The sequence below is a fragment of the Lutra lutra genome, chromosome 13 (genome assembly GCF_902655055.1).
Source record: "Lutra lutra chromosome 13, mLutLut1.2, whole genome shotgun sequence".
NCBI classification, from domain to species: Eukaryota; Metazoa; Chordata; class Mammalia; order Carnivora; family Mustelidae; genus Lutra; species Lutra lutra.
The window spans coordinates 88,957,930-88,973,182 of NC_062290.1; the positions used below are offsets into that span (position 1 = coordinate 88,957,930).

The 15,253-nt window shown below is 41.5% G+C and overlaps 1 protein-coding gene across 1 annotated transcript in view; it reads left to right on the top strand.

The window, feature by feature from the left end:
* Nucleotides 1-15,253, top strand: part of NUP188 (nucleoporin 188) — a 49,951-nt gene that overhangs the window by 16,009 nt on the left and 18,689 nt on the right. The window contains exons 9-16 of the mRNA XM_047699183.1: nt 6,307-6,518; nt 7,873-7,987; nt 8,628-8,828; nt 9,752-9,841; nt 12,490-12,555; nt 13,493-13,612; nt 14,094-14,220; nt 15,040-15,192. Coding sequence (XP_047555139.1) covers nt 6,307-6,518; nt 7,873-7,987; nt 8,628-8,828; nt 9,752-9,841; nt 12,490-12,555; nt 13,493-13,612; nt 14,094-14,220; nt 15,040-15,192 — 1,084 coding nt within the window. The remainder of the gene's footprint in view (nt 1-6,306; nt 6,519-7,872; nt 7,988-8,627; nt 8,829-9,751; nt 9,842-12,489; nt 12,556-13,492; nt 13,613-14,093; nt 14,221-15,039; nt 15,193-15,253) is intronic.

A 15,253-nucleotide genomic window follows, 5' to 3' on the forward strand; every position in this document is an offset into this window, starting at 1 on the left:
TTGACTTTGTCTATCCACTTAATTTACTTTCTGTTCTTACTTAAAATTTTCTTTAAGTGGTTAATAGAACTCTAAACTCAAGATTTCTTCTACTTGGGTCGCCTGGGTGGCTCAGTGGGTTAAAGCCTCTGCCTTCGGCTCGGGTCATGATCTCAGGGTCTTGGGATCGAGCCCCACATCAGGCTCTCTCTGCTCTGTGGAGAGCCTACTTCCTCCTCTCTCTCTGCCTACTTGTGATCTCTGTCTGTCAAATAAATAAACAAAATCATTTAAAAAAAAAAAGATTTCTTCTGCTTTATTATCATTATCCTTTTTTAAAATTTTTTTTTTATTTTTATTTATTTATTTTTAAAAAGATTTTATTTATTTATTTGACAGAGATCACAAGTAGGCAGAGAGGGAGAGAGGAGGAAGCAGTCTCGCCACCAAGCAGAGAGCCCGATGCGGGGCTTGATCCCAGGACCCTGAGATCATGACCTGAGCTGAAGGCAGAGGCTTTAAACCACTGAGACACCCAGGCCCCCCTCTTTTTTTTTTTTTTAAAAAGAGTTTATTTATTCACTTGAGGGAGAGAGAGCACAAGCAGGGAGGAGAGGCAGAGGGAAAGGGAGAAGCAGGCACCCTCACCGAGCAGGGAGCCTGGCGTGGGGCTCAGTCCCATGACCTGAGCCAAAGGCAGATGCTTAACCAACTGAGCTACCCAGGCACCCCTATTATCACAATCTATTAAATATGTGACATTAGCCTGATTATTTTACCCTGAATCGTAAAGGAGCCTGTATTTATAGATTAGAATGTGCTCTTTTTTTTTTTGAAAATAATATGTGTTTGTTAAAACAGTTCAGCCAAGGGCGCCTGAGTAGCTCAGTAGGTTAAGCATCTGCCTTTGGCTTAGGTCATGATCTCAGTGTCCTGGGATCAAGCCCCAAGTTGGGCTCCCTGCTCAGTGGGGAACCCTGCTTCTCCCTTTCCCTCTGCTGTTACCCTTGCTTGTGCTCACTTCTCTCTCAGATAAATAAATAAAATCTTAAAAAGAAACAAAAAAACCCTGAATTGTCAGCCAAAACATGGACAGTAACTATTGAAAATATTTAGTAGAAGAAAAGGGCCCGTTTATAAATAGCAATAAAAGCATAAATTTCTCAGGAATAAGCTTACAACTATCCAAAATCTGAATGAAGAGAACTTTAAAATGCCATAAAGAGAATAGACATTTATTTATTTATTTATTTATTTAGAGAAAACGTACATGAGTTGGGGGCAGGGAGGAGCAGAGGGAGAGGGAGTAAGAAAATCTTAAGCAGGCTCCATGCTCAGCATGAAGCCCAACATGGGGCTCATCTCACCACCCTGAGATCTTGACCTGAGCTGAAATCAAGAGTTGGAAGCTTAACCAACTGAGCCACCCAGATGTCCCAATGCTATAATGGGTATAAAAGAAGTCATAACCGAATGGAAAGACACAGCACGTTCTTGAATATAAAGACAGCACCATAAAAGTGTCAGTACTTCTTATGTTAACCTATGAATTAGTGCAATACCAAAAAAAATACTAACAAGTGTTTGTTTTGCCTTTTATTTTGGAACTGGACAAGCTGATTCTCAAATTCACATGAAAAATAAGAAACAATAGCCAGGAAATTTTTGAAAAAGGAAAATTAGTCTTATTAGATAATTAATACTACAATAATTTAAAGCATGGCATTGGCATGTAAGTAAATAGACTTATAAATGGAGCATAATAGAAGGTCTAGTTATAGACCCCAGACTGAGTTAGTATATGATAAAGGTGGTATTTCAGTCAGTGGGAAATACTATATTTTTCAATGAATGGTGTTGAACTACTGTATAAATAACCATGGGGAGAGAAATTGAACTCTTACCTCTATCTCCTACCTTCTATTAGAAGAAAATCAGATAGAGCAATGATTTAAATTTTAAAAATTTAACTGTAGGGGCACCTGGCTAGCTCAGTCAATAGAGCAAGCGACCCTTGATCTCAGGGTGTTGAGTTCAAGCCCCATGTTGGGTGTAGATTTTACTTAGAAAAAAAAAAATTTTTTTTTAAAACATTTTATTTATTTGACAGATCACAAGTAGGCAGAGAGGCAGGCAGAGACAGAGGAGGAAGCAGGCTCCCTGCTGAGCAGAGAGCCCGATGTGGGGCTTGATCCCAGGACCCTGAGATCATGACCCGAGCCGAAGCCAGAGGCTTTAACCCATTGAGCCACCCAGGCGCCCCTAGAAAAAAAATTTTTAACCACACGAGTATTAGAAGAAAACATGGGAAGTGGTTTTGTTTTGTTTTGCTTTGTTTGGAGTGGAGAGGATTTTTTAAAGTAAAATTCAAGAGCCATGAAAGAAAAGTAATTTTAAACCCAGCAACAACAAATCAAACACTTTTGCAAGGAAAAAAAAAATAGTGCAGTAAACGAAGTAAGACAAAGTCATATTATAAAGTGTTCTTAAAATAGAACTCCTATAAATCACTAAGACCCAGTGGAAAAACAGGCAAAAGCAATGAACATAGTCACATCCAACACTCTTGTCTGAGGGATGGGATAATGGGTACTCAAATTTTGCTGTATAAATAACTTTTTTTAGTGGAAAATAAGACAGTATTTAAAAATTGAAAAGCACAGGGGTACCTGGGTGGCTCAGTGGGTTAAAGCCTCTGCCTTCCCCTCAGGTCATGATCCCAGCGTCCTGGGATCAAGCCCCACATTGGGCTCTCTGCTCAGCAGTGACCCTGCTTCCCTTCCTCTCTCTGCCTACTTGTGATCTCTGTCAGATAAATAAATAAAATCTTAAAAAAAAAAAAAAAGAAAAGCACATAAACTGAAACTGCAAGTTTCCAGTGTAAGAGTTTATCCTGTCAGTGCTCCTGGGTGACTCAGTCATTAAGCGTCTGCCTTCAGCTCGGGTCATGATCCCAGGGTCCTGGGATTGAGCCCTGCATCGGGCTCTCTGCTCGGCAGGAAGCCTGCTTCTCCCTCACCCACTCCCCCTGCTTGTGTTCCCTCTCTTGCTGTGTCTCTCTCTCTCTCTGTCAAATAAATAAACAGAATCTTTAAAAAAAAAAAAAAAGAGTTTATCCTATAAATACATTCACACTTGTGTGAAAGAGCTTGTGTTGATAACAGATCTGTAGTGTTCCCATTCCCAGCTTTATTCTGGTCCAATTTCCATCCAGTAAAGCTCACTGATTTTAAACATACAGCTTTGACAGTTGTAGGTAGTTACATGCACAATCAGTACATAGAACATTTCTATCTCCCCTAGAATGTTTGTAGTCAATCTGTGATCTTTGGCCCCAGACGACCATTAATTTGCTTTCTGTCACTATAGGTTGTTTTTTTTTTAACTATGACTTTTAAATTCTGGTAAAATAATATGTAATTAAAATTTATTATTTTAACCATTTATTTTATTATTTTTAAAGATTTTACCTATTTATTTGGGAGAGAGAGAGGGAATAGGGGTAGAGCAAGAGGAAGAAAGAGGGTCAAGCAGACTCTGCTGTGCATGAAGTCTGATGCAGGGCTTGATTCCACGACCCTGAGATCATGACCTGAGCTGGAAATCAAGAGCTGGACAATAATCCTGCAGACCCACCCAGGTGCCCCTCTAGTAGGTTTTTTCTAACAGGATTTTCCAATACACATGATCACGTTGTCTGTAAATAAGGGCACTTTAACTTACTTTCAAGTCTGTATGCCTTTTATTTCTTTTTCTTGCCTTATTAACTGATCAGGACCTCTGGTACAATGATGAATAGAAGTGGTAGGAGAGCCAACATTCTGGCCTTGTTCGTAATCTTAGATATAAAGTTCAGATCTTTACCCCTGAATGTGTTCTCAGTTGTAAATTATTTTTGTAGTGTTCTTTATCAAAATGAGGAAATTACCTCCTAAATTTGCTGAGGGATTTAGCTTTTATTAGGAATCCTGTCCATTTTGTTTTGGATCTTTTGAAATAACATTATGACTTTTTTACTTTGTTGTGAATTAGATTGAGTCTTTGGATGTCAGATGGATCTTGAAATCCTGGCATAAACTCCACTTAGTTATGATATATTTTGCTTTTTATATATCTTGAGATTTGAGTTGCTAAGATTTTGTTAAGGAATTTTATGGCTATGTTCATAAGGGATATTAGTCTGTAGTTTTCTTGTGGTGTCTTTTTCTGGTTTTGGTATTAGTGTAATGTTAGCCTCATGAAATAAGTTGGGAAATTTTCCTTCCTCCGTTTTCTGAAAGAATTTGTGTAGTGCTGTCTCTCTGCCTCTCACGAATAAACAAACTTTAAAAGATCCTGAAAAAGAACATGTATTCGAAAGTAGTTTGGTGTGCTGATGAGACATACCAGGCAGATTGAGATTGTTTAGATCTGTGGTTTTGCCAATTTTTTTGTATATTTGTTCTGTCAGGTGTACATTGTATTTATTTAAGTTTTTGGAGTGCGGTTGACACATTTCGGGTGTACAGCACAGTGATTAACCATCTGTCACCAGGCGGGGTTAGTGTAGTACCATTGACTGTGCTTTCTATTCTGTGGCTTTTATTCTCATGACTTACTCATTCCACAGCTGGAAGTCTCCCACTCCCCTTCACCCATTTGGCCTGTCCGCCTCCTTTCCTTCTGGCAACCACCAGTTTGTTCTCTGTATTTATAGATCTGGTTCTGGTTTTTGTTTGTTTCTTCATTCGTGTTGTTTTTTAGATTCCAGATCTGAGTAACATCATACGGTATTTGTCTTTTTCAGTCTAACTTACTTCATTTAGCATAAGATCTAGGTCTATCCATGTTGTCACAGATGGCACGATCTCATGCTTTCCGCGGCGGCGTGGTATCCCATTGCTGCCTGTCCATGCGTCTGCGTGTGTGCCTTACTCATCTATCAGTGGACACTTAGATTGCTTCCATCGCTTGGCTATTGTAATAATGTTTTAGTAAACATAGGGGTGCATGTATCTTTTTTTTTTTAAGATTTTATTTCTTTGAAAGAGTGGACGGGAGAGAGAACACAAGCAGCAGGAGGGACAGAGGCAGAGGGAGAGGGAGAAGCAGACTCCGTGCTAATAAGCAGGGAGCCCAATGTGGAGCCTGAGCCGTCAGCAGACGCTTAACCGACAGAGCCCCCAGGCCCCCTGCACATATCTTTTTGAATTAGTGTTTTCATTTCCTTTGGGTAATACCCAGTAGTTAAATTATTGGGTCATATGGCATTTCTGTTTTTTAATTTTTGCTTTTAGAGAGAGAAAGAGATCGTGAGCAGGGTGCGGAGGGGCAGAGGGAGAGAGAGGGTCCCAAGCAGGCTCCATGCTCATCGCAGAGCCTGATGCAGGGCTCGATCTCAAATCGTGTGATCACGACCTGAACTCAAACCAAGAGTCGGATGCCTGACCGCCTGAGCCACTCGGGCGCCCTCTGGTCTTCAAGTGTTTGAGGAGCCTCTGTACTGTTTCCCACAGCGGCTGCACCAGCTTAGTTTCCCGCCAGCGGTGCGCGAGGGCTCATTGTTCTCCACACCCTCACCAGCACTTGTTTGTACATCCAAGAAAGCTGATTAAGCTATGGAAAATATGTAAATAAAAATAGGGCATTTCATTAAAAGTAATGAGGGGACTGATAATGAAAAATCAGGGGCGCCTGGGTGGCTCAATCAGTGAAATGTCTGCTTTCAGCTTAAGTCGTGATCCCGGGGTCCTGGGATCGAGCCCCACATCTGGCTCCCCGCTCTGCCCGGAGCCTGCTTCTCCCTCTCCCTCTGCCCCTGCTTGTATTTCTTCTCTCACTGCCTCTCTCTCTGTCAAATAAATAATAAAATCTTTTAAAAAAAGAGAAAAATAAGGAGCCTGTTAATGTACTGTTAGAGGAAATGATTTGTAGATACACTGTTAGTTGATGAGAAGTATGAATAGTTTGTATAGTATATTTGATGTAGAGATGGCTGGATGGGTAGGTCGGTAGGTAGACGGAGCTTAGAATGAGTGAAGGAATGAATGAGTGTATATGGCAAAAGACTGGAAGGGGAAACAAGAACCTCTACAGCGGTTGCCTCTGGGGACAGGTTAGGATGACTGGGCAGTGGGAATTGTACAGAGGGAGACTTATTTTTGGTATCTCTCTCAAACCCTTTTGCTTTAAGCATTTAACAGATTCCTTAATATATGGCAAAGAAGGAGACTTTTTTTTACTCTCTCCTTATACATATATTCTCTAATAAAAAATAACTTAAAAATTTTAAATAGGCTTTTAAATCTGACTTTATTTCTCCCATTTTTTTCTCCATTGGTTGTGCAGACCGAGCGCCAGGTGTCTCGCTGGTTTGTTCAGTGCCTTCGGGAACAGTCCATGCTGCTAGAAATTATTTTCCTTTATTATGCCTACTTTGAGATGGCACCTAGTGACCTGCTGGCATTAACCAAGATGTTTAAAGAACAAGGATTTGGTAGTAGGCAGACCAACAGGCACCTGGTGGATGAGACCATGGATCCTTTCGTAGATCGGATTGGGTAAGTCTGAATGAATTAAGGCTACAAAACTTGTACAAGGTGTAGAACGTTGGTATTAATAGATCCTGTTAATGGGTGAAAGGATGGTCTAGATGTACTTTTCACTTGCTGGTAGGGAAACAGATCGATGTACTACCATGTTCCAGGTCTTACAGGGAGTAAAGACTGGATTAGAGGGCCATGTTTTCTCAAATAAGTATTTGCATTCTAGTATTTGACTATCTCATCTAAAAGGTTCATCCATTCAACAAAAAATTTGGTGAGCATCTATGGTAAGGCATTGCAAATGCTAAGACGGTGATAGGGCAAGTGTGTCCCCTGCCCTTTTTGAGGTCATCATCTGTGGACTTTGAATTTTATGGCAGTGGGTAGATCCATTTTTTTTCCCCATATATACAAAAATACATTGTTTGTGTTTTTTTTGTTTTTTGATGTAAATGGTGTACTTTTTTACAACTTAACTTTTCACGTAACTAGATGTCCTGGAACTCTTTTTACCTCAGGATGTTCTTTAGCTGCTGCATTAGTACATGGGTTGGATGTTTATTTAACAGTTTCACTATGGAGGCAGTTAGCTTGTTTGGATATTTCAAACAATGCTGTAAGAACATTCTTTACAAGCCTTTCTGTACATCTGGGTGAGTATGACTGTGAAGGAGCTGGAAGTGGCTTTTTTGGGTTGAATGGTGTGTGTGTTTGTGTTCTAAAATATTGCCCAGTTGTCCTCCACAGAGGCTGTACTAACGTATACATCACTGATTGTAGGAGGAGAGAACCAGTTTCCCTACAATCTTGCAAACCCGTGTTGTTATCTATCATGCCCTCAGTTTTTTCCCTTTTGCTGCCCTGATTTGCCTTTCCCTGCTTATCTGTGATGGTGAGCATTTTCTTACCTGCTCTTGGCATATCCTCTGGAGTGAACGACCTGTTCGCGTCTGTGTCTGAGGAGGAGATTCAGCTGCGTTTAACAAAAAGGATGATGTTACAGTGGTTCAAATAGATAGGTCCACGTTTTGAGGGCTGTTTTCTCTGTGAACAAAGATACACACTTGAGTGGTGAGATGGTTTATCTGAGTCATGTCTCATTGGTGGCCATAGAAACGTTCCACACTGGATCTACGCTCTGGCCTGCACAAGCCCCTGTCAACCACAGTCAGGCAGTTTAAATGTGGCCAGATGAATTGAGGTGTGTTGGAAGTATGAAATACATACAGGGTTTAGAAGACTTAGTATGAAAAAAATGCAGAAAAAACCATTAGTAATTTTTTGATGTTGAAGTGTCTTCCATTTCATCTTATTCTCCAGCAAGGTTCAGAATTGCTCATGTGACACCATGATACCATTTTCTTCCTAGCTACTTCAGTGCCCTTATCCTGGTGGAAGGCATGGATATTGAATCCTTGCATAAGTGTGCTTTAGATGACAGAAGAGAACTGCACCAGTTTGCCCAGGACGGGCTTATTTGTCAGGTAAACTTGGAATGGCTTCCTTTCTCTTTTTAAACAATTTATAGTTAGGAGTATGTGTTTCACCACTCAACTAGACTGCCACGTAAAATTTTTCTTGCGGTGGAATTTAAGATTCTACAGTGTTAATTGGAAGAAATCTCAGATTTCAGTTTTCTGCATATTGGTCGTAGTTGAGTCTGTGAGAATGAATAGAGTCACTCAGAGAGTTGGCACCAGGACAGAAGAGGCCCAAGGACCGACCGCTGGGGATTGTCTTTGTTTACAGACCTTGTGCAAGAAGAGCAAAGGGGAAACATATTCAGATGGCATGGTGGTGGCTAGAGAGCAAAGTGGGGAAAGAGCAGAGAAGATTCAAGAAGGATTGGGAAATTTTCTAAAGGAAATTCCATTTGAACATGTATTTTATAATGTTACACTAAGACTACTTAAAATTAGAAGAAAAAAGTTGTGGGGAAAGGGAAGAGTAATGGAGGGGGTTTATTAGTGAGGTGTGGTGGGGGTTGGGGAAGAGTAGACTATCAGAGTGGAACAAGGGGCTACTGTGGGCAAATGGAGGACATTTGCTCTCACCCTTTCTTTTCAGTGACACAAGGTTTTGTTTTTTAGTTTGGTTGTTTTTTTGTTTTTTGTTTTTAATCAGGATATGGACCGTTTGATGTTGACCTTCGGGGACATTCCACATCACGCCCCAGTGCTTTTGGCCTGGGCTCTCCTCCGTCACACCCTGCATCCAGAAGAGACAAGCAGTGTTGTCCGGAAGATAGGTGGCACAGCCATCCAGCTGAACGTATTTCAGTACCTGACCCGACTGCTCCGCTCACTGGCCAGCGGGGGCAATGACGTGAGGCTTGGGCTGTTGGTGTTGGAGCATGAGAATGCCACAGATTAGGGCAGAAGCCCGTGAATGAATCATGAGAGCCGTCATGAGAATTGTAATAGTGACGTGGATGATGATGATAGTTGTTTCTAACTTCGTAGCTCATTTAGTATGAGTAGACACTGTTACCAGCGCTTTCTGCGCATTCTCGTTTAGAGCACTTCGTCCTTACAGCACTTCTTTGCGCTAGGGATTTTTATCCTATTTTACATATTGGGAGATTGAGACTTAGGGAGATGTAATTTGCCCTCGAATTACTGGCGGAATAATACTGCCAGGCAGTGGGAGGTGCAGTCTGAACCCTTGGCCAGTACAGGCTACTGTGCCGCCACAGTAATCTGGAGGACAGCTTTGACCACCCTGACTGGAGAAATCTTTTTTGGGAGCTTACTCATTCAGCCATAGCGGGATGAATTAGCCATTCTCTTGAATCTCGTGTTGGGGTTTAATTTCAGAGGCACTGTTGACTGAGTTTGTTTTGACATGCGAGCAGGAAACCTCCGCCAGCAGGCCCCGCCGGCTGCCACTGGGTCATTTATCGTGGTGACCATGCAGATGCAGGCAGCTGCGTCGTTTGTGTCAGCACATAGAGACTCTTTATCCTTTCTCTGGACTGGTTCTGCTTTTCTTCCCCATGAAAACTAATCATTTTGAAAATGGTTCCCTTTTGATTTTATTCTTGGGGGTGTGGTGATATTTATGGTTCCTGCTTTCTCAAGGGAAAAATCCCTTGTCTTTCTGATCTTGGGACTAAATTAGGAAAATTACAAAGCCTTGGATTCCCTTCCCATTTGTTTACAGAGACTGTGTTAATGTGTAGGATTATGCTAAATCTGGGGGCAGAGTTTTGTTCTTCAGATTAGTTACTGACTCCTTTGCCCATACAGTGTACCACCAGCACTGCAGGCATGTGTGTCTATGGACTCCTTTCTTTCGTTTTGACCTCGCTGGAGCTGCACACACTGGGCAATCAGCAGGTCAGTATCTGGCTTTTGTGAGACTATCTACACTGCCTGGCTTTTTAGTCATATCCCTAAGATATCCCTTTGGAAGGCAGCTATGCTCACCACTATACCACCAACGCAGGATATCCCTTTGGACCTGTTATCACACACACCCACATACCCCAGGTATTAATTTGTTTATTGCTGTTTCTTTTCATTTATTGTATTATACAAAATACATATTAATGATAAAAAGTCAGAAAGTGCTGATAAAAAGAAAAAAGTGTAATCGCACCACACAGGGCAAGCTCTGTTAATACTTGTTGTGTTCCCTTCCATTTTCTGCATATATATATATATATATATATATATATATATATATATATATATAAACAATATAATGATTCTTCTCTAAAACAGAATCACAATGTATATACTGTTTTGTAATCTCATTTTGGGATAGAGCACTGTCCCAAACATCAGTGGGTGTAATAAATATCCTTCTGCAATTTTTTAAAAACGTGAAACATTTCAAACTTATATCAAAGAAGACAAAATTATGTAATGAGCTCTTAAACGGTCCTATCACCAGCTTCCAAATTATCAACTGACAGCAGATGTTGGTGCTCTTTCCATCCTGTGACTGTTGTGACTATTTTGAAGCAAACCCCTGACATCATTTAGTGTCATCTGTGAATAGTCGATGAACCAGAATAGGAGCTAATAAAACTTTACAACCATTAGCACATCTAAACAAACACTATCTTCAAATAACAAGTCAGGATTTAAATTTCTAATTATCTTATAAATGTTGTAAGTTTGTTATAAGTTTGTTTTGATCAGAATCTAAATAGATAGGGTCCATACATTATTGGTCGATAACTCTATCGAGTTTTGATCTGCACCCATGTTTTGCACTGCGGTGGACATAAGCCATATCATTGTCTAGATCCATTAGTTCCTTGGGAGTCACAGAATGGCACTATTCTGTTTCCTCTTTTGTTTGTTGGTTCGAACGTTGCTATAGAAGTTTGTTTCATGGTATATACAAATATTAGATTATGTTGTACACCTCCCATCAATGTAACATATGTCAGTTATACTTTAAAAAAATCTTGCTCTCATTAGCTATTAGCTATCTGATACTCTGGTATAGAATACTATACATGCTTGTTTTCCTATATTTATTAGTTTTCCCTACTGTCCTGCAGAGGTAGTTAACACTCTAGTAAGGTCTTTAAATTTTTACATGTCATTGTGAACTCCTGGGTATAAATAAATATGTTAGCTCTGGGGGTTTTTGTTTTGTTTTGTTTTAAGATTTTATTTATTTATTTGACACACACAGATAGATCACAAGTAGGCAGAGAGGCAGGCAGAGATAGAGAGGGAAGGAGGCTCCCCGCCGAGCAGAGAGCCCGATGTGGGGCTCGATCCCAGGACCCCGGGATCATGACCTGAGCCGAAGGCAGAGGCTTAACCCACTGAGCCACCCAGGCGCCCCATTAGCTGTGTTTTAATCCACTGCAGTTACTATTCTTATGTTCAGACCCCCACCTTTGGCCAGTAAGAACTTTTTGATGAGCTTCTGAATGTGTCTGAAACAAAGCTTCCGTACTTTGATAGCTCCGTTGTTTCTGGTTTGACCCACCGTCATGGGGTTATCTTACAGGATTCTGGCCCCAGACCTGGGATATGCTGTTTCTCCAAGGAACCCTGGTTCTTTGCAGTAGAAAGTGCTGTTTGAGGAGTTCTTTATAACTAAGTCATTATATTCATTTTTAATGACTTGTTTTGGAAATTGAAGAAATTGGTGAAGTTGCTAAAAATGAAAATTTCTTACCATTATTAAAGTGATTGGTGCTAACCGGAAAACTCAATTTCCAAAGCTCGAGGGGCACAGAGTAAGCTTTGCATCCTTTGCCAAAATTCTGGTGGTAATATTTGGACCTTATCATATATCTGGAGGGTCAGTATTAACATATCTGGGCTGCTAGAGTCCTCGTACTTGGGTTGTTTAAAAAAAAAAAACAACCATTCCGGGGCGCCTGGGTGGCTCACACAGGGTTAAGCCGCTGCTTTCGGCTCAGGTCATGATCTCAGGGTCCTGGGATCGAGTCCCATATCGGGCTCTCTGCTCGGCAGGAAGCCTGCTTCCCTCTCTCTCTGCCTGCCTCTCCGTCTACTTATGATCTCTCTCTGTCAAATAAATAAATAAAAAATCTTTAAAAAAAAAAAAAAAACCATTCCCAGCATATGCCAACGCCATACTAGGTGCTGAGGATTAAAAAACTTAAAAAGGCATTACTCTTGTCCTCTAGGAGAGCAGTTTAGCCAAGCCTAGTAATACCTCACATTTACATGGCATCTTAAAATTTACAGTCCACCTCTCCATATATTACCTCATTCAGTCCTTACAACAGTACTATGAAGTGATAACATTATCACCATTTTATAGGTAAAGATTTTGAAGTTCAGAGAGGTTAACTTGCCAAACTGCATATAACAGATACAACGTACACCCTAGACAGGGTATAATCTTACTTTTAAAACCTAGGGTTCTTTCTGATATAGTATGTGAAAGTATTGTTGCTATTTTTATTTGAATAGAATGCAGTTTAAAAAAAAAATAGTGGTTCAAAGAGGGAAAATAAGCTGTTTTCTTCCCCCTCCCCCAACAGGATGTAATTGACACTGCATGTGAAGTCCTGGCAGACCCTTCTCTTCCAGAACTATTCTGGGGAACAGTAAGTGTGTCAGAGGGAATTATGCTAAGATATTCTTGTACTGAAAGAATTTATGAAGCACTTTGTGATAGGTCTGATATTAAGCATTTATGTCTTTTCACATTAATCTTTACAAAAGTGTATGAAGTAAATAGAATTATTGTCATCACCATTTTGCATATGAGGAAAGGTGATGCTCAGAGATGTGAAGTGACTTGCCCAAGGTCACACAGCTAGACAAACAGGATCAGGAAGCAGTTTCAGCTGACTGAATCCGTAGCCTGTATTATTAACTAGCACATTCGCTAACTGACCCACCGAGTCTTTGTTCACATTGACAGTCTCAGGCATCAGTGTTACTATGACTCTTGGACATGGTACTGGGAGATTGTGACTCTGAGTAGTCAGTATTGTAACTGGTTAGATAGGAATTTGGCTTTGGAGAGAACAGTTTCTCACCAGTCCTCAGGGTTAGCATTGACAGCAGCCTGAAGCCCCAGGGTCCAGCTGATCTATTCTCCTTTGTACTGTGGCCTGTATGTCTTATCTTCTTCCTGAGTTGCTATCCAGCCTCACACTGTTCCTGGGAGAAGGTGGCATGAAACAATGTATAGATTGAGGATCTGTTGCTTTTGTGTGGTAGCCAAATGCTGGTATGTGTTTGGTGCTTTTCACATTATTGGAAACACGTCATGTGGAGGTGAATGCTGTTGTCTTCCTATAGGGAGGATGGCCAGAAGAGGTCACCGGAGGCAGTGATGTTCTCTTTTCAGGTCCTGACTAAATCTGCTGTTGATAGCCATTTTCAGTGGAAATATGGAAGTCTTAAATTGTTAGAAAGGAGTGATGTCTGCCTGAAGGAAATGATTGGTTTTAGGCTTTCTTATGATTGCTGGGCAATTCGGAGATCTGTAATTCGTGGATTATGTAGTCAGTGACTTCTCTCCTTCTACGATAGGAGCCAACCTCCGGGCTTGGGATCATTCTGGACAGTGTCTGTGGGATGTTCCCCCATCTGCTCTCCCCACTCCTGCAATTGCTACGAGCCCTCGTATCAGGGAAGTCCACTGCCAAAAAGGTAGGCGGTTCGGTTAGATGCCTGAATTCAGAGTGTGGGAGGTATTTTTGTGGGTGCCACTGCCACAGAAAGAATTAGTCTGAAGTTGAATGAACACTGCCAGAGGTAGTGTCTCAAGTTTATAAAATTTAAAGTACCTATTGTAGATGCTGTGGGAGAGGACAAAATATAAAGTTCCTTACTATCTCATTGGCAGAGACTAACAGTAAACACAAAAAGGGAGTAACTAGTAAAGCCACACAGTCAGTGTCATTTGAATAGTGAAGACCCACCATTCAGGAGAGTCTGCTGTCTGCAAGCGAGGGCTCCTTGAGCTCAGCGTTAGAGGATGGTGAGGGCTGGCAAGGAGTGCGGAGGCGGGTTCAAGAGTTAGGGAGTCCCCACATGCACGGTCTGGCTAAAGAGCAGAGAAGTGGACATGGGACCCCTTGCGTGTCCCCCAGGTAAACGTGTAGGTGTGTTTTTTTCTGCATGTTGGCAGGTGTATAGTTTCTTGGATAAGATGTCTTTCTACAATGAACTTTATAAGCACAAGCCCCATGATGTGATCTCCCACGAAGATGGAACTCTCTGGCGGAGGCAAACGTCCAAACTCCTTTATCCTCTTGGTAAGATGGAGAGACCGTGGCTCAGTAGCTCTTTTCCTTGGCCTCTGTTGAGGCTTCATCTTTGCTGCTGCAACTTTTTCATGCAAGCTGCCTTTGAAGCAGTTCTTCTCTCGCTGTGTTTGTTGATAACTGAGGGCATTTCTCCCTTTTTTACGTCACTGGATTGCTTTATTTCAAAAATAATGCATGTTCGTCGTAACGAGAGACATGGCACCAATCTGTACCTCACTGAGTTCGCCTCTTGGGACTTAGCTGTTGGGTAGTCGGTGCTGAGAGTTGGTGTGTCCTGTTACATACTGTGTATGCTCTTCTAGACTCATTCTGCAAGCTGCTTTCCTTATATACAGATCTGACCCGTTCTTTTTAGTAACTACAGAATTATTCTGGATATTCCAGAGTCTTTTATCTTTTTCATTCTAAAGGACATGTAGGCCATGTCAGGTTTCTGCCACTACAAACAGTGCTGCCTCGGGTACGTGTCCCTCATACACTGGTGCTTTTATTTTTAGTACATAGCGTCCCCACAGTGGGGTTGTTGGGTAAAAGGGCGTATATAAAAACAATTTTAAATAAGTGTCCACCAACAGGTGAAATTGATAAAATGTAGTACATATATACTGTGGGATATTATTCGGCCTTGAGAAGAAAGGGAATTCTGATATATGCTATAACTTGGGTGAAACTGGTCTATCAGTGTTAGCTACTAGGAAGAGAGTGGGTACATCTCTGTGTGACTAAATACTGGTGTCTGGAGTAGGAGGCACTTTTTCCTATCGTATCCCCAGATATTAGACTCATTTCCTTTCCTCTCTCCCACAGGGGGCCAGACCAACCTTCGAATACCTCAGGGCACCGTGGGCCAAGTAGTGCTGGACGACAGGGCTTACCTGGTACGCTGGGAGTACTCCTACAGCAGCTGGACCCTCTTTACGTGCGAGATCGAAATGCTGCTGCACGTCGTTTCCACTGCAGGTCCGGTCCGCTGAGGGAGACATGACTGTGGGGACAGAAAATGGCTGTGCTTAGATTCGGA